General features: G+C 57.2%; 3 protein-coding genes across 5 annotated transcripts in view; 1 reads left to right on the forward strand and 2 right to left on the reverse strand.

Annotated features, from left to right (window-relative positions):
* UPF1 (UPF1, RNA helicase and ATPase) overlaps positions 1-2,140 on the forward strand; it is a 33,579-nt gene extending 31,439 nt beyond the window's left edge. For 2 of the 3 annotated variants that reach the window (XM_027548343.1, XM_027548342.1), the window contains exon 24: positions 280-2,140. The gene's annotated coding sequence lies outside the window, so the exon portion shown is untranslated. The remainder of the gene's footprint in view (positions 1-279) is intronic. The other variant, XM_027548344.1, reaches the window with a different exon arrangement.
* GDF1 (growth differentiation factor 1) lies at positions 1,977-4,309 on the reverse strand. Its single transcript, XM_027548345.1, has 2 exons — positions 3,908-4,309; positions 1,977-3,290 (listed from the first exon to the last, which is right to left on the reverse strand). The coding sequence occupies exons 1-2, from the start codon at positions 4,230-4,232 to the stop codon at positions 2,506-2,508; spliced, it is 1,110 nt and encodes a 369-aa protein (XP_027404146.1). The 5' UTR covers positions 4,233-4,309; the 3' UTR covers positions 1,977-2,505.
* CERS1 (ceramide synthase 1) lies at positions 4,131-23,987 on the reverse strand. The gene is made up of 7 exons (XM_027548346.1): positions 23,518-23,987; positions 21,171-21,330; positions 15,928-16,108; positions 13,671-13,832; positions 13,036-13,183; positions 12,710-12,819; positions 4,131-4,616 (listed from the first exon to the last, which is right to left on the reverse strand). The coding sequence occupies exons 1-7, from the start codon at positions 23,752-23,754 to the stop codon at positions 4,574-4,576; spliced, it is 1,041 nt and encodes a 346-aa protein (XP_027404147.1). The 5' UTR covers positions 23,755-23,987; the 3' UTR covers positions 4,131-4,573.
* Positions 23,988-24,564: the final 577 nt, after the last annotated feature.

The following is a 24,564-nucleotide window of genomic DNA, read 5'->3' on the forward strand; positions in this document are numbered from 1 at the left end:
CCCATAACAAGGCCAGAGTGGAGTTAGAAGGCCTTGGGCCTGCCCCACCCGCCCGTGACCAGGGGCTGCGGGAGCTGGCGATGCTGGGAGCAGGGGCAGGGCTGTTGATTGCACGGGCCCAGCAGCCGTGACTCTCAGCCACCTTGTCTCTGGGTGGGAAGTCGGTGGTCGGGGCCCCCAGCTGGCCACTGGAGTGGGGGAGCCTTCCGGGCCAGGTCCACGAGCTGCCCTGGCTCCCACCTGTTCTAAAGCCTCTTGCCCTCCCTCTCTCCCTGACAGGTGGCAGCGGAAGAGCTAAGCTATGTGGCTTAGTCCATCAGCATCTTATTCTGGGTAATAAAAAATAAAAATAAATGGATACCTGTTTTCCACTGCTAAAACTGAAGCACCACTGTGAGCAACAGGAGAGGGAGAGGAGCACCCGAGGGAGAGAGGAGCCCGAGGCAGAGCGAGCGCCCACTGCTGGCACGTGGCGGCAAGGAGACGAAGGGAGAGCGGGAGGTGGGGCGGCCACGGAGGACCGCCGCCAGCGAGCCCCGCCAGCCCCGCTCGCGAGGAGCCCAGCTCGCCCGCCGCATCCACACCTGGGTCTGCGACCAGGGCGGAGGGAGGAAGACCCTCATCTCAGAGTAGCCCTTTCCTCTGTTCTTTTCTTTCTTTTTCTCTTTTATTGAAAGGGGACTACGTTTTAGCAGGAAAAAACTTCGCGTTTCTGTGCTGAGCAGGCTGCTTGCAGTGGTGGCCATGCCGGGAGAGCCCCACAGAGTGTGGGTTCTGTCCACACCGGCTCTGATACCGCCGCGCTCATGCTGCCTGCGTTCTAGGAGGGTTTTCATTTCAAGAAAATATGGTGGTTTGTGTTTTTCTGTTTGTTTTTTAAAAATTCTTTCTAAGGAGTACTGAAAAATATACTTTCCTGAGTTTGTCTCTCAAATCTTAATGGTGGGCCTGGGAGATGTGAGAAGCTTCCAGAAACGAAGTTTAAACATGCCAACACAAACTCAAGATTAGAATCAACACCTGCAATGGGACGAGGATTGTTTTCAGTTTTTAGCTTCCAGCAGCTTCTCCCAGCGCATCAGGGCAGTGAGGGAGCACAGTCCTGGGCCGGGCAGGCAGCTCCGAGGGCCCTGCTGGACTCCCACGAAGCAGAGCGCTCCGGTGCGCCATGGACTTGGCCCCACAGGAGGGGCTTCGGGCAGGACTGGCCGTGAGGCTGGAAGGCCGGAAGGTGGCTGTTCCCCGGCCAGTTGCTTCTTCCCCAGGGTCCTTCCTGAGGATTTGGTGAAAGGCGGCAGTCAGGAGGACCCGTCCCCGACCCCAGGGAGGCCCCCACCACCCTGAGGCCAGTTGGGAGTCACTGAACGCCCCCCACCCCCACCTTGTTCCTCACCTGCCCCACTAGTTTGGAGCCACTCTACACGTGGGCACAGCTTCGATGAGCTGGGGTCATTTGTGGGGGGAGAAGGGAGTAAGTTTCCAAAATACGTTGGTTTTGTGCTAAAGGGCTTGAGTTTGTCACATCAGGCGTTACACAGGGCCTCTGCCTGGGTCTGCACTGCAACTTGAAGTTACTGTTGCTGGCAGAGGCCCCCACGCCCAGCTCTTTGCACACGGTGGGGTTTTGGCCTCCCTGGCCGGCCCTGGTTGGGGACCATCTAGCCCTAACCCTGCCTGTCCAGGCCCTGGTGCCCCTGACCCCACCATCCCCCTCCCAGTGTGCCTTATCCCACAGCCTCCAGCTGGCACACGGGGGAGAGGGGACGCAGGCCCCCTTCCTCTGGCACACAGGGGTGGGGGCACAGGCCGCCTTGTGTGGCAGGCCTCTTATTTATCACCTTCGCTGCAGGGCCTTCGGCCCCCACTTCTTTTGGTAGCTGCATAGTTCGGATAGGTTTCTGCTGTGACCCCTTGTGCGCCGTCCCCGCGGGTGACACACCCACCCTGTTCTGTTCCTTGGAATGCTTTGCCTCTGCTTTGTGCTGTTTGCTTTTTTTCTCCACCTTCTTAGCAGCAGTTACTATAAGTTCCCCAAGTTAGAAAACATCTGTACCAAGGCAATGCGACTTTTGGTTTTTGGTCAATTTGTTTTAAGCTCTTTTGTCACCAATAAAATCTTAATAAACATCTCTTGCTTTCACACTGGGGCTGGATAACTGCAGGGGTGTGTGGCAGAGCACTTGCCCTGGGGGTCTGGCTGGTTGGGGATGTGGGGTTCAGAGCCACCTTGATGACAAAGCTGAGACGGGGCATGGAAAGGGGAGCATGGGCCTGGGCCTGGGTCCGGCGGTTCCTAGGCTTCGGGCACGTTAGATGTTGGGCTCCGGGATGGTTTCTCCCATGGCATCATTGTTGGGAACCCCCACCCTTTACCCTCGTGGTCAACGGTGATGGTCAGTGGCTGCCAGCCCCCACCCTCCGGGCCAGGTAACAAGAGCAGAGGGGCCAGCTGCGCGGACCACGGAGTGTTTATTAACGCCCCCCCCCCCCCGCCCCGCCCGCCCCTCAGCGACAACCGCACTCGTCCACCACCATGTCTTCGTAGTGCCGCAGCACCACGTTGTCGCTGTTATCGAAGAAGAGCACGGAGATGGGCGACAGGCGCGCGGGCACGCAGCAGGGCAGGCCGGCGGCGCCGGGGGCGGCCGCGTGCATGAGCGTGCGCAGCACCGCGTGGTTGAGCGCGGGAGTCCCGCCAGGTTCAGACAGCACCGCAGGCAGCGCGCACTTGCCCTGGCAGTAGTTGGCCAGGAAGCCGCGAGGCGCGATGACCCAGCGGTGCCAGCCCACCTCGCGGAAGCTCACGTAGAGCCGCCGTGCGCGACACGAGCCCCCAGAGCCACCACCCACTGGGGGCTCGGCCTCGCGCCGGGGCCGGGCCAGGGGGTGGCACAGGCGCTGGTCGAGGGTCACCAGCAGCAGCGAGGCCTCGGCCAGGCGCGCGCAGGCCGCGGGGGTCCGGTGACGCAGCGCCAGCGTCAGGCGGAGGCTGCGGGGCGCCGAGGCGTTGCGGGCCCAGATGGAGCCCAGCAGCTCAGCACGCACCGGCTGTCCCAGAGTGGGCACCACCTGGCGGAGCCCCACCGGCCCGAGGCCCGCTCCCGCCGGCGCCACGCTCAGTTCCCAGCCGCCAGTCGTCCCCGCTGTCGCCTCCGCAGCCTCGAAGCGCAGCTCCAGGCGGGCCTGGCTCGGGCGCTCGGCTGGTTCCACGGCCGACAGGTCGAAGACGACGGTCCACTCAGGGCACTGCCCTGCAGCTGAGGCGGGTTCCGGGGGGCGGGCGGCGGCTCCTGGGAAGAAAGGGAGAGGGCTTGGCTGGCGCTGGGTCCCTTCGCGGTGCTGGCTGGCCCACGAGGGGGGCCTGGGTTGGGGACTGCAGAGAAAGGTGAGCGTCCGAAGGTGGGGGCGCACCGTCTGTTAGAAGGCGTCAAGTGCTGTGAAGCGCCAGGGGGTGGGGGCAGGGCATCACTTACGAGGAAGAGGCCCTACCCAGTTTGGGTCAACCCGCGGTTGGGGATTTCGGCAGACAGGGGGCCGCGTGCGGGGGCGGGGGGTGGAGATCGGCGAGTGGGGGATGAACGAAAGCCCGCCTGGGGCCAGGGGAACCGATGCTGGGGCGGGGTGGCATCAGCAGGAAGGCATCAAGTGGTGTGAAGCGGCAGAGGGGCTGTGATGGAGTGGGGGCAGGGCTTCATCTGCAAGCCAGGGGGCCCGGCTCTGAGTAGAAGAGCCTGGCTTTCGGACCGCTCCCTTCGCTGTCCCCCATCCCCTGTCCCCACAGGTGTCCACGCCCAGGACCGCATGGAGTACTGAAGCCCAGGTTGCTTGCAGGCTGGACGGGATGGGTGGGGATTCTCAGGGCTCTTCGGCCTCCCAGACCCACGCCGCCAGCGCAGACCCCACTCACCGCGGTCCAGGACGTGGCGCACGATGTTTCCGGCGACCCCCAGCTCCTCCACGTGGCACGGCCGCAAGGTGGCCCCCGGGGGCATCCTCCGCGGGTCCGCCCTGGCCTCCTGGTGGTCCCGGCGCCGGAACAGGCGCCACATGACAGGGGGTACGGGCCGGGATTCGGGGGCGCCCCGGGGCACGTCGGGCAATCCGAGGGCCTGGAGCAGGGCGGCGGCGGGGCCCGGGGGCGCGGGAGCGCAGGCCGGGGGTGATGAGGGCAATAGCAGGGCCAGTAGGAGGAGAAGGACTCGGCGGCTCGGACGGCGGCACAGAGGTGGCATCTTCCTCACAGGCAGCGGCCGGGCGAGTGCTCAGGGCCTGTCGGGCTCCCTGACCTGTGGGCTGGGGGCGGGACCGGGGTCCCTGGAGAGATCTGGGCTGGGTCAGGGTCCCGGGGGGTGTGGCCGCGATCCTGAAGCTGAATAGGGACCAATTGCGGGGGTGGGGTCTCCAGGGGGCGGGGCAGGGGTCCAGGGAGTGGCCAAGGAGGAGTGGGTGGGAGAGGGGGCGGAGCCTGGTAGGGCTAGGGTCCTTGGGGCGGGTTGGGGAGCCGCGTGGTTTGTCTCCGAGGGCGAGGTTGGGCGGGACTGGGTCCTGGGCGGCGAGGCCGGGGTGAAGGGGTTCAGAAGCGTTTGTCTTTAACCAGGCCATTCCTCAGCGGCTTCCTGCGAGCCAGAACCGGCCCAGGTTAGCCTGGGGACCCCACGCCCTTGCGGAGCGTCCCCCACCCCTGTCCCGCCCTCCTGGCCTTTCACATCTCTTTTCCCAGCTCCGCCTCCACCCTTCCTCCCAGCCCACAAGGCCAAAAGACCCTGCCATCTGCCTGCTGGGCGAGTGGTCCCCGCTCCTCCCCACAATTAAACCCTTCTCTCCCCTCCCCACCTCCTGAGCCACCCGCGGCTGCTGGAGGCCAAGTTACCCACCAACTCTGCCTGAACCAGGACCTGGACCTCTGCCTCCACAGGAGGCAGAATTGACCACAGCCCCCTGCGACCCCACTGGAGTGGGGCAGGCTCCTACCCACCTCCAGGAGCCTTACCAAGAAAGGCTTCCCAGGCCACGATTCTCCACCCACTGCCTGCTGTCTACATCTGCCACAGCCCCTATTTTGCTTCCATGTCCTTAAAACAAGTTATGTAGTGTTTTAAAAAAGAATCAATACTATAAGTACCCAGCTTGAGATCCCAAAGAAAGACCCCTAGCTTCTAACAATGTGCATGGTTTGCATCTTTTGAACTGTCTAAAAAGATGTGTGCTCCTGCACTTCAATTTTCCAAATGGTGCAGCTGAGATGGCACCCATGTGCCCTGGCACTCTCCTTAATTCCATCTTCCCTGCCTGTGTTAGTGGTAGATCTCTGGGCTCCCCACTGGGAGGGGACCTGTGCTCTGAGGGGTCTACCCAGGCCCACCTTACTGGACCCAGCAGGTCTGCCCTGCTCCTCACTGCTCCTGCCAGCCCTTGCTTAGAGTTACACCCTGTTTAACTGCCAGTCTGCTGATGCCAAGATGGACCTCGCTGCAGCCTAATGGTCATGGCCATTGGCCATTCCTGTCCCCACGTATGAGAACTCTTCATGCCTTTGCACGTGATCGATCCATCAGTCTCTGCTGAAGTGAGTTCTACAGTCCAGCTTACACACAAATGTATTTTTTTGAGCCAGTAATACATTCTTGGGCTTCCCTGGTGGCTCAGTGGTAAAGATCCTGCCTGCCAATGCAGGAGATGTGGGTTCAATCTCTGGGTTGGGAAGATCCCCTGGAGAAGAAAATGGCAAGCCACTTTATTCTTGCCTGGAGAATCCCATGGACAGATGAGCCTGGTGGGTTACAGTCCAGGGGATCGCAAAAGAGTCGAACACGACTTAGCAACTAAACAACAAATATATTCTCATGATCTAGACATCAGAAAGCACAGCAAACTCAGTTTGACTGGATGACTCCTAACAATCCACCAGTTTTCCTGAGAATCCTCACAGACATATGTGGATTACTGTCCCCTGCAGCTCTCTGGTGTGTGGAGCACCCTAGCCCACAGACCCTTTCATATGAGCACTTTCCCGAGGAGATGGTCTCAGTCACTGTGATTCGCTCTTCCCTTGGCCCTTCCTGGGAGCACGTCTCTCCCCCTCAGCCCACTTCTCCGTGGGTTGCTGCTCTCTCACTGCCACCGCAGGAGTCCTTTATCTAGGAGATCAGAGATAAGCCCCCTGTGGACCGCCCATCTGTCCCATAGCTTCTGGCTTTGCCTGTTGGTCCTTCAGACAGAGCATAGGTGGGATTCCTGGCTTCTCGAGTCTTCTCATAGTTCTGTTCGTTGTTGGACGACACAGTCTCTCGTTTCTGCTCTTGTTCGATTGCACAGCCTTCATTTCTGCACCGACATCTTTGACCTTTTGGAAGTCTGTGCTGGGGGCTGATGTGAGATAAAGATGGTTACCAAGGAAGCGTCCCACTGACACTTCTTCCCTCCCGGGGTTCCTTCTTTGTTAAAGTTTGATAGCCTCAGCTCTGTTCCTGCTGTTTTTAATTCCTATACTTTTATAGAAGGTTTAATACCTCCAAGGATCTGTATTCCCTGCCCTGGACCTTTTTATCAGAGCTTTCCTGGGGTGATTCAGGTTTGTTTTTCTGCGCAAGCTTCCAAGTGTCCCCTCCCTCCTCAAAAACAGTGTTAGTATTTGTGGGGGGAGGGGAGTACCCAATTCTGGCAGGATGGCCTCTCTGCAGTATCAGATTTACACTTTTTTAGTCTCAGTGCAACACTGCAGGGAAAGAAAAAATCAGAGTGAGGGTGGAAGCTGGAGGGAGATGTGGACAGGCAGGGACCCAGGGGGTTTCTGGATATTTCCTTGCGGATAAGAAGAAGGAAGAGAAGGGGATCTCTAGAGGGTTTTGCAAGGTTTTCACTTTAAGTTGCCATCAGCTGCGATGGGCAAATGTACAGGAGAGGTAGTTTGGGAGTGGGGCTGGGGGTTGATTTTGGATATTTGAGAAGGTGCTGAGAATGGCGCTCAGAGCAGCACTGGGAGCTGGGAGAGGCACTGGGAAGTCGGGTTGGATTCAGTGACCCTGGTGGGGGAGAAGCCAGGCACATGAGCAGGAAGGCGGCAGAAAGTGAAGTGGGGAGCAAAAGCAGACTGGTGATTGCAAAAGGAGGGGTCGGGCTGGGTATGGGGTTTCTTTTGGGGGGCTGACAAAAATGTCCTAAAACCGCGGTGAGGGTTGCACAACCCTGTGGATGGACCAAAAACATTGAATTCTACATAATAAATGGGCAAACTGCATGGTGTGTGAATTCTATCTCGATAAAACTGTTTTTAAAAAGGGGAGGGGTTTAAGGGACCACCAGGTTTGTTTAGCATCAGTGGAGCAGACAGGAGTGGTCTCAGCGGGTGACGGGGGAAAGATCCCAGAGGGAGCTGGGTTCGGGAAGGGAGACAAGGGGGGCGCTGTGCTGTAAAGGGGGATGGGGTGGGGAAGATGCTGGCCAGACTGGCAGAGAAGGGCAGAGAGGCGGCTTCTCTCTTTGATCAGAATGTCCCTGAGCAGGCAAGGGGGTAGACATCGGTGGCCCAGACGGTGGCTTCAGAAGGAGACGGACCAGCTACCAAACAGCCAGCCAGGCAAGAGGGTGGACATCTTCCTCCCGGGGACACGGGGGCTAGTCATCAGGTGAGGGGACAATGGTGAAGACACTGGTGGCCGAGAAGGGAGAGTCCCAGGAGCGCAGGCACCACCCTGGCATCACTAGGACCCTTGGCCCACGTGGCTGCTGCGGCCAGACACGTGGGTCTCAGCTCTTAAGATACAGCAGGGCCTGCTGAGAGTGCGGCAAAGGCCAATGTCTGGGGAGGTGGGGCTGGCAAGTCAGCAGAGCCAGAGTGGGGCGAGGGGCCTGGATGAACGGCGTTCCCAGCAGCCTGAGAGGATGACGGGGGCTTCAGGCCGAGGTTGTGCCCAGGGAGCGGGGGTCACTGCAGGGGCCCGAAGATGGAGGCCCAGGAGGGGTCCCGTGGAGGCAGGTCAGAAGAGAGAACCAGCAGGAGCAAGGGAGGCATCGGTGCCACCCTGCCACATGATTTGCTCTTCCACTCCGGAGTCCTTCGAAGTGCTTCTCAGTCGCCGTTTTCTTACTGTTTTCAGACCTAACTGAATTTTCTCATCATACGTGGTCTGCGTGATCCCGGCTCTGAGTAACTGAGGTTGCTCCTGTGGCCTGTTTTGTTTTGTTTTGTTTTCAATTTTGATCAGTGTTCTGTGCTTTAAAAGAGCATCTGTCCCTGTGCTTCCCTGATGGCTCAGTGGTAAAGAATCCGCCTGCCAGTGCAGGAAGACATGGATTCGATCCCTGAACTGGAAGATACCACATGCCTCAGGGCAACTGAGCTCACGCACCACAACTACCGAGCCTGTGCTCTAGAGCCTGGAAACCGCCAACTACGGAGCCTGTGCACCCTAGAGCCTGCGCTCTGAAGCAAGAGAAGCCACCGCAACGAGCGCCCAAGCACCACAACTAGAGATTAGCCCCTGCTCGTCGTGACTAGAGAAGCCCGAGCAGCAGCTAAGACCCAGCACGGACAAAAATACATCATAAACATTAAGTTTAAAAATACAGAAAAGAACGCCTGTTCCTGCTTCTGAGCTGCCTGCTGGGGAGCACGGACTTAACCTCCCGGGGTCCCCTCTCGCCACGGTTTAGGGCTGCACTGTGCAGATTCCTCCAGATCAAAGGTTACACCCGAATGTCTCTTCCTGTCCTTTACTTGCAACTTGCATTTTATCCTGGAGTTGAAGTCTTTTAACCAGGTCAGAAGTGGGTTTATTTAAAAGCCCAGTCTCGTAACTGTCCTGATGAGTCCATAAGGGTTTATTTGGATGCCTATTATTTGAGATTCTGAGCTCTATTTTGCATTACTTATTCTGCTTTTTCTAACTTTCCTTTTCTGTATTTGTTCTGCCTGTTTTTTGTTCCATTCTCCCCTCTACACTCTAAGAGTGTTAACATAAGTACTCACTATAGTTGGTTGCCCTGGTGGCTCAGACAGTAAAGAGTCTGCCTGCAGTGTAGCACACCCGGGTCGGGAACATCCCCTGGAGAAGGAAATGGCACCCCACTCCAGTATTCTTGCCTGGAAAATCCCATGGACCAAAGAGCCTGATGGGTTACAGTCCATGGGGTTGCAAAGAGTTGGACACGACTGAGCGACTAACACAGATAACCCAAAGGTAATCCCCTGGGGCTTCCCAGGTGGCGTTAGTGGTAAAGAACCCACCTGCCAATGCTGGAGACATAAAAGATGCAGGTTTGATTCCTAGGTTGGGAAGATCCCCCAGAGGAGGGCATGGCATTTATTTTTATTTTATTAAGCTTGACCCAAACATGGCATCTTTGTGATTCTTTTTTAATTTTTGGCTGTGCAGCATGTGGGATCTTGGTTCCCAACCAGGGGTCAAACCTTCACACCGTGCAGTGGAAACACAGAGTCCCAACCACTGGACCGCCAGAGAAGTCCCAGCTCTAATTCTTTTAAATCTCTGAGATTAGGCATTTAAAAGAATTTTACCCAGATATGTGTCAGTTTCTCTGCTGATGTATCTCTTGGGTATAGTTTTCTTGTTTTCTGAAATATTCTTGTAGAGAAGATCTGCAAGTGGTAAGCATTCTTAATTTTTGTTCCTGTGGATATTCTTTTTTTTTCTCTCTCTCTCTCTTGATGGGCATGCTGGGGACAAAACCCAGGATCTCATTCAAGCCAACAGGTATCTTTTCTCTTGAGTAATTGTTTTTCAAGTTGTACACAAGATCCCTGGTTTTCTGTTACTTTCTTTCAGCGTTGGAGGTGGTATCTGACTCCACAGTCTTCCAGCTTCCCTTGCTGCTTTAGTCCGTCACTGTTTTGTAGGTCATCTCCTTTTCTGTGGCTGTTTCACATTTCCCAGGCTCCTCTGCCCATGGGATTCTCAGGCAAGAACACTGGAGTGGGTAACCATTCCCTTCTCCAGGAGATCTTCCCAACCCAGGGATTGAACCCAGGTCTCCCACCCTGCAGGCAGATTCTTTACCATCTGAGCCACCAGGGAAGCCCCATGTTTGGGGCAAGGACGCTTTTTTATTCATCCTGCTGATGATTTATGGTTTGTCACTTTCTGGAAGAATTCTCAGCGTTGTGTCTTCTCATTGTTCTCTTTCCCTGTCTGTCTTAGAACTCAGCCAGGTAATTCTTACCATTCGAGTTGTCATATTTTCCATGTGTTTAGCTGAATTCTGGATAATTTCTCCACAGCTTTCGATTTACTGATTCTCCTTTAAGCTGTATCTAATTGTTGGAGACAACTTCTACAGTAGGTTGAACAGTGGTCCCTAAAAAGATAAAAAGTTCCCATCCTAATCTCTGGAACTGTGAATGTGACTATTTGGAAAAAGAGTCTTTATAAATGTAATTAAGTGAAGGAAACTGCAAAGAGATGATAGTGGTCTAATGCAATGACAAATGTCCTTAGAAGAGAAGAGCTGGAGAGAAGAGACCTTGTGGAGACAGGAAATGGAGCCTCGAGGGATGCAGCCACAAGCCAAGAGGAGCCCCAGAAACTGCAGGAGGCGAGCAAGGACCCTCCCCTAGACCTTCAGAGAGTCTGTGGCTCCTGTTGACACCTTCATGTCAGACGTCTGGCCTCCAGAACTGTGAGAGAAGAACCTTCTGTTGTTCTAAGCCCCCTGGTCTGCAGCACTTTGTTACAGCAGACCCAGGAAAGTAACAGAACGTCCGATGCTGTTTTGACTGGTCTCTTGGGTCTTTTACATTTTTCATAAACTTTCAACTTTAGAATAATTTTTAGATTTGCAGAGATAGCATCAGGAGTTCCAGGGCAGGCCTTGTCCAAGCTTCCCCAAATGCTGACATTTCATATCCCCACAGTGCATCTGTCCCAGCTAAGAAACCAACGCTGGGGACACTGCGATGAGCTAAACAGTAGATTTTATTTGACTTTCACCAGTTTTTCTACAGATGTCTCTTCTGGTCCAGGATTCCACAACTGCATTCAGTCAGTCTGAGCTAGGACAGCTCCTCTGTCTCTTGTTTTCCATGACCTGACAGTTTTGAGGTGTCCCGACCAGCTCTTTTGTGGCACATCCCACATTCTCATTGCTTTTTATCCCATCTTGTTTTGTACTCAACTGTGCTAATTCTAGTTATCCTTAGGGATTAGGTTCAGGCAGCATTCCCGGGTCCCCTGTCATCTCTGTATGGAGTTTGTTCTTTGCCATCCTAGTGGGAATGCTGTCATTTGGGGCTGGAGGTGCCAGCCTCCCAACCCACATTCTGGCTGGACATTCTTGGGGGAGACAGAGCAGGGAATGGGGTGTGGCTAGGGGGTCTGACTTTCCCTTTGCCTTGGGCTCTCCAGGAGTTCACTGTCTTACAGCAGAAAGAGCTTTCAGAGTTTCAGACTTGGCCAAGCAAGTGCTTTCCTTCCAGAAGCCTTTGAGGGTTGATCAGACTGCTTGGTGAGACCTCACCGATCTCTATGTGTAATTCCCAACTAAAATTTGCTGGACACAGACAATCCAACACCCTTAGAACTAGATTGCCAGCTCCCACCCCGATGGGTGCATACGGCCCTGCCCTGAGTCCCATCTCGGTAAATGGTAGCTCAAGCCAGAGGTCTTGGATCGTCCTTGATTCTTTTATTTCTGTTTCACCTACATCCAGAGCAAGTCTGGTGAGTTCTCCAACACAGCTGGGATCTGACCACTGGGATGACCTCACCTGCTGCCCAGCCTTCTCGTGTCCACCATCCCTGCTCCCTGGCCTGACTCCTCTCTCGACCCCGGGCTCTGACCATCCCCCAGTTCTCTGCTCCCCTTCTCAGGTCTGTTTTTCTCTTTCTCCTCACTGCCCATGCTGACCCATGCATCACTGCACTCTGAGCCCACTGCTTCCTGGGAACCATCTTCCCCAGCCTGGTCCCTCACAATCTCCCAGGGGCCAAATCAGAGGTCTGCTGGGAAGCACCCTGGGGGCCTTCAGCGGTCCCCTCTCCCCCACCTCACTGCTGCTCAACCACTCCTCACACTACCTGTGGGGTGCTGCATGCCTTTGACCTGGCTAGTCACCCCAGCCTGCCTCCATTCACCCCTGGGGCCCCTCTAGGCCAGGGGCTTTGGGTGCCATCTGGCTCACATCCCAGGGCTGGAAGTCCCCAGGCCCACCTCCAGAAAGCTTCAAGAGGTCCCCTTTGCTCTCCGTCCCTATGGCTCCCACCTGGGTCCAAACCCTGAGCCCCATCTGCTTGGCTGACCAGTGGTTGCCTCAAGGGACCTTGAAGCCAGGGAGTATCAGCATGAACAGAGTGCAGGCTCTGGCGCCCACAGCGCCCCCTGCCCCCACCTCCAGTGCCACCTGCTTAGAGGCTGTTGTCAGTCCTGGCCAACGGCCGCCCCTCACCACTGGGCTTGGCCCTTACAGCTCCCACCACTGAGACCCTGATCTCACCCCTCACCATTCTGCCCCGACCAGGCACCTCTCTGCCCCCACCTTCCTCGCTGTCTGTTCCGACAGCATCTAACTCTGTAGCTACATGGTCCATGCCTTTATTGCCGTCTCTCTTTTGAATGGAGGCTCCGGGTGGGGGGCAGCGTCCACCTGGGCTTCATCCGCCGCCGCGTCTCCAGGGCCCGCCCTCAGCGCGCGCTCTGTCAGACAGAGGTAGTAGCTAAAGGAATGAACCAGGGCCGCCGGCCCCTCCAAACTCACTCAGCTTTGCGGGGCTTGGGGCTCGGGGCCTCTGCCGTGTCATATTCCCGCACATCCTTCAGCTCCCGCACCTGGCCCGTCAGCACTTTGGCAGCAAAAGCCACGATGTACTGTGGGAGGGGAAGGCAGAGGTGAAAAGAGAGCCCTGCGCCTCCTGACCGCTGTCTGCTCCTGCCACAGGTCCTCTGCCCCTTGCCTAACGTGGCCTTCTCACTGGACCTGTGTGAGAAGGGCCTGCACCTGGAGGGCTCCTCAGGGACGGGGACCGGAACAGGACAGGCGTCTGAGGAGGGCCAGGTGGGGAGGCGTTGTGGGCGTTCACTCACCAGGAACCAGTAGAGGTTCATGAGGGTGAGCAGCAGCAGGAGCACGTTGAAGAAGAAATAGAAGGGGATGTCAGGCACCGACCGCAGGCTGCAGTAGCTCGTGGCATACAGGACCTTGAGCGGGAACCAGTAGAGGCGGAACCAGAACCTGCAGGAGGGAGGGGAGGCTGTGGGGGAGAAGCGGAGGATGGCCGCACCCCGTGCCTGACCTGTCCCGGCTGGAATCATCCATCTGTCCCTGTCTCCTTACCCCATCCTTGTTCATTCCTGCCCATCTGTCTCCTTTCCTGCTCTGTCCTTTCCAGCCCACTTGCTTCTTCCCGACTCTCACCGTCTACTGCCCTGCCAGGCCCTGCCCACCCCACCAAGCCCCACCTGCTTCCCCGGCCTGGCCCTGTCCCTTCCCACAAGCCCTACCCAGTCCCCAGCTGGCCCCACCCACTTCCCTGCTGGGCCCACCCCGTCTCTAGGACCCGCATTCTCCTTGCTCGGCCACGCCCACCCTTCTAAACCCCACCCTCTTCCCTGCCGGGCCCACCCCGTCTCTGGGACCCGCTTTCTTCTGGCTTGGCCACGCCCACTCATCTAAACCCCACCCCCTTTCCGACCTGACCTCGCCCGCCTCCTCCCCTCACCAGCTGAGGCAGAAGCTGAGGCAGCCCAGGTCGGCAGCCAGGGCGTGCAGCCTATGGTGGGCGCCTCCGCGGGACTTGAAGTAGACATTGAGCTTGGTGAACTCCAGCTGTACGTCACTGATGTCATGCAAGAAGAGCACAAGGATGCCCACCTTGTGGTACCTGGGGAAGACAGCGGGAGAGCAGAGAGGACCAGTTATATAGGATCCTACTCACACCCAGGCTCCCAAGCACAGGCCCCCCTGGCCGCCCCCCTCAGGCTTCCTGTGGGCGGGTTCAGAGCCATCCTCCCTGGCCCGGCTGCCCTGCCCATCCCTTCACGGGGCTAGGTCAGCAGTAGCACCCAGACCAAGTCCACCCCGTGGCAGCCCCACCCAGGCCCTCACCCTATCCCTCGTGACTCAGGAACCTCTCTGGAAGTACTTTCTCTGATCCTTCCTCACCTCCTGACGGGTAACCTCACCCGTGACCCCTGACCCCTCTGTAACCCCTAACCCTCACATGTCCAGGACCCCTCAAACTTTAAACACGACTGCCTCGCTGATGTTCCCAGGTTTACACATTTAACCTGAACACGGCCACAATCTGCAGGCTTGCCTAAGACGGGTTGGGTCCCCACCAGGATCTGCAGAAGCCTGGAGCCCCACTCCCAACCCCTCACAGCTGCATGGCCCAGCAGCCTGAGTCCAGCCTGGATGTGGCCGTGTGCCTCGGTCACGTCTCCGTCCCGACTCTGTCCTCCTGACAGCTCAGGCTCCCAACAGTCATAGGCTGTGCTCACCACCTAACATCCCTGGTGTTCCTGGAGCCTTCCTTCACCGCCCTTCAGTCTCTGCTCACCTGTCACCCCCAACCCCCTGCACCTAACCTCACCACCTCAGCAGTCCTCATCTTTCCACTCGAATTTTCCAGTTATCACCTTCAGATAAATGTGGGGCTTTTTTGGGGGGGTGAGGGGATGTTATCTGACTCTACCCTCTAGAGCAGGGCTGTCTGATAGAATTTTCAGGAATGATAGGAATGTTCTAAACCTGCACTGTCTGAGACCCAGTCACCAGCTACAGAGTCACCAGCCACATACTGGCGCTGAAGTACAGAATGTGTGATTTTATTTGTTTAATTAACATTAACAAGGCCACCTGTGGCCAGCAGCTACTGTGCTGGAGGGCATGGCTAGTCCAGTAGGAATAGAATATGAGCTGTATATGTCGTCATTTTTTAATTTTATTGAAGTACAGTTGATTTACAATATTGTGTTAATTTATGCTGTACAGCAAAGTGGTTCAGTTTTATATATATATGTATTTTTATATATATAAAGGCTTCCCTGGTAGCTCAGCTGGTAAAGAATTCACCTGCAATGCAGGAGACCTGGGTTCGATCCCTGGATTGGGAAGATCCCCTGGAAAAGGGAATGGCAACCCACTCCAGTATTCTTGCCTGGAGAATCCCATGGACAGAGGAGCCTGGCAGTCTACAGTCCATGGGGTGGCAAAGAGTCGGGCACAACTGAGTGACTAAGCACATTCTTACACATATGTATGTGTGTGTGTGTGTGTGTGTGTGTGTATTCTTTTCCATATTTTTCCATTAGGATTTATCAGAGTACTGAATATGGTTTCCTGTGCTATACAGTAGTAATCCTTCTATATGTAATTATTTACATCTGCTGATCCCAATTTCGTTTAAAATTTTCTATCAGCCACGTTAAAAAAAAAATAAAGTGGAAGAGATAAAATGAATTCTAATAATATATTCTAAATAATTCAGTATATCTGAAATCTTGTCATTCAAAATGTAAATGAGGTAACAAAGGGATTGCAAGGTATTTTCACTCTCCTTTGCCTTGGAATCAGAGTGGCTTTTACATATACAGCAGCTTGTGGCTTGGACAGGCTCTGCCTTGAAGCACCGTGACCACATGTGGTGGCCACAGCGGGTTCTGGAACATCAGGGTCTGTCTGTCGGGCTCATGGTCGCACCCCCAGCGGCACCTGCCACATGGCAGGTGTTCAGTAAACACTTGCTTTGTGACCTGGCCAAGGGTGCCATCTAGGAGAGGTCAGAGTGGCACAGATGGGGTGGGGGCAGGGGGGCCTCTGCACCTGTCTCACCCCATCACTTCAGAGTCTCTCTCCAGAAACCTCCCCCATGGACACTCCCATGCCTGACCCAAGGATCAGCCTCTGTCCTGTGCCAGCCTCCTGCCACTGCTCACGCCAGCACCCTCCACCCTCCTGTCTCCCCCTGGACTCACCGGAAGGCGTAAGAGGAGACGATGAGGACCAAGGTGACCACGTGGTGGACAAGCATGACCACTGAGTCCTTGCGCCAAGCATCCAGGTACAGTGTGGCATAGATGGAATGGCCGTAGAAGCTTCCCTGTAGTAGGTAGGCCACTGCAATGTCCCGTGGCACTGCCATGCCCGTCTTCCAGTCTGGGGAGGGCCGCACCGTGCCGTCAGGGACTCACAGGGCCTCTGGGACCCCCAAGTGACCCCACTCACCCCCTCACGCCAGGGGGGTGCCACGTGTCTCTGTAGGTGTGCTGGTCACTGGCCTTCTGTTACGCACTCTCCACCCATCATTAAGAATAGGCATTACCGTTTAGACCAATTCTAGATCTACAGAAAAAGGTGCTCCTACCCTCAAATTGACTCCTACAAGTCCATCCTAAAGGAAATCAACCCTGAATATTCATTGGAAGGACTGATGCTGAAGCTCCAATACTTTGGCCACCTGATGCGAAGAACTGACTCATTGGAAAAGACCCTGATGCTGGGAAAGACTGAAGGCAGGAGGAGAAGAGGGTGACAGAGGATGAGAAGGTTGGATGGGATCACCGACTCAATGCACATGAACTTGGGCAAACTCTGGGAGATGGTGAGGGACAAGGAGGCCTTGTGTGCTGCAGTCCATGGGGTTGCAGAGAGTTGAACACGACTGACCGACTGAACTGCAGCCCTGGAATCAGTCCTGTGCAGAATTTCCAACTCTGCCCCAGGCCCCCTTCCTGTTTCTCTTACTCACCAGGCTTGCTCGAGACCCTCTCAGCAAATCCAGACTGATGGAGGTGCCCCTGCCTCGCTGTGCCGGCCAGTGCCTGTGAGTGTGGGTGCTCCCGCACAGCAGGCCCGGCTCCACCTCCCCTCCTCCTGTAGTACCCCCCGCCCACCCCCGACACACGCGCCCACCCACACTCCGGTCTTGAGCCTTCCCGGTGACTCCGACCCTCAGCTACTTCTACCAGCTCCCTCCTCCCCTCCTCAGCCCATCACCAGTCTCTGCCTGCACCCCCGACACATGCGCCCACCCACACTCCGGTCTTGAGCCTTCCCGGTGACTCCGACCCTCAGCTACTTCTACCAGCTCCCTCCTCTCCTCCTCAGCCCATCACCAGTCTCTGCCTGATCTGACCTAGAACTCCAGGCTGTGCCGTGCTGTCTGCAGCTCCTCCTCTGTTCACCGCACCCCTGAAATGGCCTCCGCGGGCTCCATCCCAGGCCTCCTGTTCCCACCCTCTGCCTCCATGACTTGGAGCTAGACTCAGGTCCCCCTGGAGCCCTATCCCCTAGCTGCCTCCTCTGCTGCCTCCTCCAGTGACAAGCCTTCGCCTGTGCCCCAGCCCCTCGTGCAACAGAGATCCACGTGGGCCCCTCTCGGAGGGTCCCTCCTTGGTCCCTGCCCCCACCCCCGCCCTGGACCAGGCACTGCCATCTCCTCCCAGCACTGCCCCAGCTTCCCGGCCTCCAGAGCCAGTTCCTGACTGCCTGACGGTCCGTTCTCCCCGCAGCCACCTCAATGGCTGGGAATACACAGACCCCATGACCTGGCAAGCCCACTCGGCCTACGGCCAAGGGAAATGAAGACAGGGGCCCTTTATACCCATGTTCATGGCAGGAAAGGGGAGGAGCCCCAGTGCCCGTCAGCAGGTGAAGGGATGCACAAAATGGGATAAATTCACACAGTGGAATATTGTGCAGCCACAAAAAGGAAAGAAACATTAACACACTACAATGTGGATAAACCTCAAAAACATTATGCTGAGTAAAAGAAGCCAGACACAAACTAGTCACAGATAATCACAAACCAATGATTCCATGTAGAAGAAATGAGCACAACAGGCAAATCCGTAGGGACTGAAAGCAGATTAGTGCTTACCTGGGGCTGAGAGAGGGAGGATGGGGAGCTGCTAATGGGGATGGGTCTCCTTTGGGGCAAGATGGAATGTTCTGGACAGACATGGTGCTTGCACAACACTGACTGTGTAACTGCCACTGAATTGCTTGCTCACTTCAAAATGGTGAATTTTGAAAAATTGTGCTAAAAGTATATATAACATAAAATGTACCATCTAGGCCACTTTTAATTTCAGTAGCACTAGGTATATTCACAGTGTTGTGCAACCAATCCCCAAACTCTTTCCATGTTGTAAAACTGAAACTCTGTTCCCACTGGATACTCCCATTGCTCCCCCTCCCCCAAACCCCAGTCCCCCACCATCCTACTTTCTGTCTCTGTGGACTTGACAATCCTGTGCTGTGCTTAGTCGCTCAGTTGTGTCCGATGCTTCGTGACCCCATGGACAAAGGAGCCCGGGAGCCTGGTGGGCTTCTCTGTCCGTGGGATTCTCCAGCCAAGAATATTGGAGTGGGTTGCCATGCCCTCCTCCAGGGGATCTTTCCAACCCAGGGATCAAACCCAGGTCTCCCGTGTTGCAGGTGGATTCTTTACCATCTGAGCCATCAGGGAAGCCCATGAATACTGGAGTGGGTAGCCTATCCCTTCTCCAGGGGACTCTTCCCAACCCAGGAATTGAACCGGGGTCTTCTGCATTGCAGGCAGATTCTTTACCAACCTAGCTATCAGGGAAGCCCTAAGTGCCTCATATAAGTAGAATCACACAATATTTGTCTTTCTGTGACTGGTTAAAATCCATTGATTCTGGGAATTCCCTGGGAGTCCAGTGGTTAGGACTCTACACTTTCATTGCTGGTGGCATGGGTTCAATCCCTGGCCAGGGAACTAAGATCCTGCAAGCCACATGGTACAGCCAAATAAATTAATAAATAAAATTAAATAGTTGATTCTTTGTTATGTGTAACTAATTAAAAGAATGCCAAACACCCGACAGATCACTCACCCTCAACTTTAACACGCCCAGGGCTCCCGAGACTCGGCAGCCGAACTCACAGTCTTAGGAGGCTCTCTCAGCACGTTGTGGGTGCAGGCACGTAGCAGCGCTGCAGTCAGCAGAGGGAGCCCCCCACCCCGCACCTGCCAGGTGCCTCTGTCCCTCTTGAGAAGGAAGGGACATAGAGGCGCCCTCTGTGGAAACTGGACACCCACTTTTCCACCTATCGCATAGGCAAGGCTGGTACAGTGGGGAGCGAGTATCCCCTCTCCAGCCTTGGGCCCCGGATCTGGGGTAGAGGGAAATGGGAAGCAGATAATTCCCCATCCGGGCTGCGTCTGTACCTCCTGGCACATTTGGAGGGGGGCAGTCCAGGGACCTCTGACCTTGTCTCCACACACACTCCCTTGCTGCTCTGGACTCTCCACATCACCGTCGCCTCATCCCCCTCCTCGATCTCCAGGATCAGTTCCTGGTCTCCCCAAACCTGCCCCACCTCCACCCCACTAGACCCCAGCATCAGCCCCACCTTCCTCCGCTCTCACACTCACCTCCAGTTTGGCAGTGAATCCTATCAATTCTGCTTTCAAAAAATTTCTTAATGATATGATCTCTCTCTCTCTCTCTTTTTTAGATTTGGTCATGCTGAGCGGCATGCGGGATCTTAGTTCCCGACCAGGGATCAAACCTGTGCGCTGTGCAGTGGAAGCAGAGTCCTAACCACTGGGCAACCAGGGGGAATCCCCTTAAAACAGTTCTTAACCACTTCTCTCCCTGCTTCAACCCTGTTCTGGCCACAGACACCAGCTCCCGCCCTCAGCCCCTCAAGTCATCCTGTCGATGCCCCCGCTTCTGCTCTCCGCCCTCTGGTTAAGGCCCCCAGTGCCCCTGCCCCAGCTTACTGGGCTCCTTGCTGTTTCTGATTAGCCAGTAGCGTGTCTGTCTGACAGTAGCCTTTACATCTCCTATTTGCCCCCGGCTCCTCCCAGTCCCCACACAGAAGTCACCTTTGGCGGGACCATTCCCATCCCTGTGGCCTCCCTGGTGGCTCAGACAGTAAAGAATCTGCCTGCAATGCAGGAGACCTGGGTTCAGTCTCTGGATCAGCAAGATTCCCTGGGGAAGGGAATGGCTACCCATTCCAGTATTCTTGCCTGGAGAATTCCATGGACAGAAGAGCCTGGTGGGTTATATATAGTCCATGGGGTCACAAAGAGTTGGACACTAGCTAACGCTTTCCCCATCCCTGTAGAAAATGCCCTTCTTCCCACCTCCCAGACACCCCATATCCCCTCTCCTCTCCTCACTCAAGATTTCTCGTCTGTACTTGTCACCATTAACAGACTTGCTATTTCATGGTCTGCTACCCCAAACACAGGGGTAGGGCCCTTTCTCTGACCTGCCCAGTTGTGCCAGAACAGCACCTGGTACACAGTAGGTGCTCAATAAATGGGCACCCAAACAAGTAGCTAAATTGCAAGTGTGGTCTCACAGAATAATTTATGAGGAGGAGCCAGAGGCAAGTCCATGCCCAAAACTTTGAGAGAGTTCAATTACAGTTCATTCTCAGAAAATCAAATGACAACTAAAACCTCCCCCCAGGGATGCATGACATGGGAAAAGTGGCCCTGTGGACAGCAGGGTCCCAGAAAGACAGACACACAGGGCTTCCATGCTCAGCTCCCTGGTGCCACAGGAACCCTCTCAGGATGTTTATATCACACGGCAGGAAACACACCCATGCGTGTCCCAGACACATGGCCTGTGTGGTCAGCACAAGGGGAGCGAAGTCTGACCCTCACTGCAGACTGTTCTCTATCAGCCTGCCGGTTGGTGACAGACGACACTGCAGTCACCTTCCTGCCCACCCCCCACCCAGAGCTCAGGCCAGCAGACTTCCACATCGAATCCACCCAATGGATGCAGCCACTTCTCCTCACCTATACCTCCTTGCCAAGCTGGTCCAAGCCACACTGGTCTTTCGCCTGCCCTCTGGGCCCGGCTCCCCTTCTTACCCAGGATTCATCTCCTGGGAGCCAGAAGTTTCTTATAATCCACAAACCCACCCCATCTAGGATGAAACTCAAGCTCCTGCCCATCCTCCTCTCATCTTTACATATCAAGCTCATGCATGCCCCAGGGCCTTTCCACTTGCCGGACTGACTGCCAGGACCCACACAAGGGGTACCCCTCCTCTAGGATGTCTCCTTGTGTCCTGACACAGGGTCAGGTGCCCCCTTTCCTGGCCCACAGGCCCCTTGATCGCCATTGTCTCAGGGCTGATGTCCAGTATGGGAAGTCTCATGAGTGTCCATGTCCCGAATAGAGCCCTCCCCCAACCTGCCCCACCCTGGGAGGGGCCCTACCATAGAAAACGGAGGGTGGGTCGTGAAAGAAGGGGTAGTCAGTGCCGAAGAGCAGGTAGGTGCTGTAGCTCCAGGCGCCCAGGTAGAAGAGAAACTTCCAGGCGCTCTCAGGCATCTTGGCGGCATCTCTAGGCTGGAGGCGGCACCGCTTGGCTAGGGGCTATGGGTGAGAAGGTGGGTGGGCCATCAGCACTGGGGGCCCAGGTCCACTCCTCCAGGAAAGGGAAACCGAAGCCCAGGGACTCCAGGCCAGGTCCCCACAGCCTCCTGGAACGTAACCAGAGCCCATGAGTGCCTGCCAAGAGCTAAACTTAGTGCCCAGCTGTCCAGTCAGTGGCCTGGGGAGGGGAGTGATGGGGGAGACCTGAGAGGAAACGTGAGGGGAGGCTGTGAGCAGAGGAAGGGGACATGTAGGTGTAAAGCCAGGGAGATCGTGGGGTCAGTCCAGGGGACTGGGGGTGGGGGGGTCTCAATAGGAGCTGGAGGTATGACAGGGAGGAGGGAGGATTAAAGAGAAGATTTGGAAGGGGCGGTGGGGGTGAACCTGTGAAGAGAGCATGGAGGCAAATTTGGGGGCATTTGTGGGGGACACAGGAGGCTGGAATCCAGTGACCGCCAGGGGGAGAAACTTGAGGGGAAGGAGGTGCCTCAGAGGTGGAATCTGGGGAGACCTGAGAGGAACAAAGGGCTGTGGAAGATGGCGTAGGGATGTGGGGCAAGTCCTGGGAATGCAGGGCGACAAAGGAAGGGAGGATGCAGGAGAGGAAGAAAGAGGGTGAGGGAAAGGACATCAAAGATGGGACCTGGAGGGACATCGGGGAAGGCACAAGAGAAGTGGGGGCATGCAACGGTGAGACGTGGAGGAATCTAAGGGGCTCAGAGCCCCTGGAGTCCTGGGAGCAGAGCCTCAATCTCCCTGGGGGCGGGGCTCCACAGCGGCCGGCCAAGCCCCGCCCCCTTCCCGGAGGCGAGGCTGAGGGGGCTGGAGCACCAATAGTCGCCATGGAGACAGTTGGAGCCAGCTCCAGTAACCCCTGGCAACCAGACAACTGCCAAAAAGATGAGCTTTGGAGGACAAGGCAGCCCCTCCACCCGTTTCTGGGGAAGGGCGAGCCACAAATTTGGAGTGAGTGCCAGACCTCCGGGGATTCCAAAAGTGGGGGCGCTGTGACCTTGCTGTCCCCTGCCCAGCTCCCTCAGTAAGTGAGGAGGAAGCCTGCTCCAGCCTGGTAGTCCCAAACGGACCGTATCCCCTTCCCAGGCTCTGGTGTTCCTGGACCTCCCACCTCCCAGCTGGAAACTAGTAAGGTGGGGGAAGCCACAAAGCCAGACTGGGACCAGAGCTTACATATGGAGGGGCTCTCGTCATGCCTGCCGCCCCCTCCCTGGAGCAGGGTGGTGGCTGGGGTCTCTACCCATCATGTGGGTCAGATGGGGGTGGGGACAAGCAGCCTTGACTTAACAAGGGCCAGCCTCTTCCCCGCCAGCAGAGAAAGGCCCCTTTGTTGGCTCTGGGCACTCTGTCCCTGCACCCCCTGCCAGCTCTGGTCAGACGGGCGGAGTGATCCTTGCTGGTCCTCAGGGGAGTCACAGCCCAGCGATGAGTCCAAACGCCTTCCCACAAGCTCCCACAGCAGCGACCCCTCCCCAAGGAAGGGAGGGAGTCCAGGCACCAATGTCACCCCCGGTCACTCTCCAGGTGGGGGAGGTGGCCTTCCCAGGCTCGCCGGAAATTCAGTAGTTCGGTCGCGACCCCTTGGGGGCCATACAGTCCAGCTTTGAGGACCCAGGCCGCGCGATCTCTCCCAAAGACTGAGAACGCGGCGTCGTCAGGGAGCCCCGGGTTTTGCAGCCCTTGATCAGAGGGTGGCGCTGATTCCAGAGAGACGAGCTACAGCGACCGGGCAGCTCCGGCCTCTTCCCCGTAGCAGCGGACAAGCCAGTCCCACCGCCGCACCGACCCAGGACACCAATACGGTTCGGAGAGCACCCCCCATGACCCGGAGAAGCAAAGCGCAGAAGGCCCCTGTGCGCCGAACCTTCTCCTCCTGTGTCCTCCGCTCCTCGGTCTCCGGCTCCACCGGGTCCGAAAGACTGCGCAGCAGCCAAGGCCCTCCCACCTCCCGGGGCCTCCTTGTGCTTCACTGACCGAATCGGTTCCCCATCTTGAACACCCTACCCGATTCGGGGTCCCCACGTCCCACGCTTCCCCGGCCCAGTCACACCCCCGCATCCACCCCCACTCCCACCCCTTCCTGACCGATAGGGCACGCGGCGGCCCACGATTCCGCGGCCCGAGCTCCTCCAGCCCGGGGGCCCCCATGTCCTAACCCCCAGCAGCACTGACCCGAAAGAGGCGCGAGGTGGCCGCCGAGCGCAGCACGGTCCAGCCGAGCGCGCCAAGGGCCAGCAGCAGCAGCTCGGGCGGCGCCAGGTGCGCGTGCTCAGCCAGGCCGCGGCGAGCAAGCCCCCAGCCGCAGTCCGCGCAACCCCGCGCCGCCGCCAGCGCGCTGCCCCAGCCCCGCTGCACCAGCTGCGCGTAGCTCGGCATGGGCTCGGGCCCCGCCGACCCCGCCGCCGCCATGCCGCCGCTCCCGGACGCCCCGGCAGTCTGCGCCCGCCCACGGTGGCCGCCGGAGCCGCGCGCCCCGCGTCACGCGCTGCAGTTGGGCCGGGGGGCGCGCTGGCGGGAGTTCTTGGGACGAAGGGGCGGGACCGGCGCTAGCTCCGCCCCGCAGGGACCGGGCGCGGCGTTTACGATTTCGGGGCGCGCGGTAGCTGGGTCCCCCGGAGGCAGCGGCGGCGTCGACCTCCGGTGTACAAGTCCCGGCGTTGTCGCGCCGCGTCCTGGAGGCGGGCCAGCGCTCTGGCTCATTTTCCAGTGGAGGAAACCCAGGCGCGGGAGGGCGGGGTAGAGATGGAACGGGCATCTGGCCTGCCGCCCGCCAGGCCTGAACCCAAGAAGGTCCGGAGCGGCCCTGTGCCCCCATCCCTCGTCCCCGCTCGCATGCCCTTGCTCACCCTGGGCCCCTTCACCCCACCAGGCTGTGTCCCCGACATGGGGCACAGCGAACACCAGCAGGCCGCACCCGGGACCCGCGGTTCCCTTTCCCAGGCCCTCCAGCTTGTCTCTGTTGCCCTGTCCCACACTCACGCCTCACCACGTCCTGGCCTGAGGGCCACCTGCTGCTCTCCATGCCCCTGAGGACCCGGCAGGCCACTGCAGCAGGTTAACAGACCTTCAGGGAGGCCAAGGGAGTGGGTGCCCCAAGGTGTGTGGGGGGCCACTTGGGTTGAATCCAAACCACTGCTTCATTGGGACCACCCCTGGTGATCTTCCATTATCCACCCACCAGGCCCTGTGTCCAAAGCCCCCAAAGGTCACCTCTTGAGG

This window comes from Bos indicus x Bos taurus, chromosome 7, assembly GCF_003369695.1.
Source record: "Bos indicus x Bos taurus breed Angus x Brahman F1 hybrid chromosome 7, Bos_hybrid_MaternalHap_v2.0, whole genome shotgun sequence".
NCBI classification, from domain to species: domain Eukaryota; kingdom Metazoa; phylum Chordata; class Mammalia; order Artiodactyla; family Bovidae; genus Bos; species Bos indicus x Bos taurus.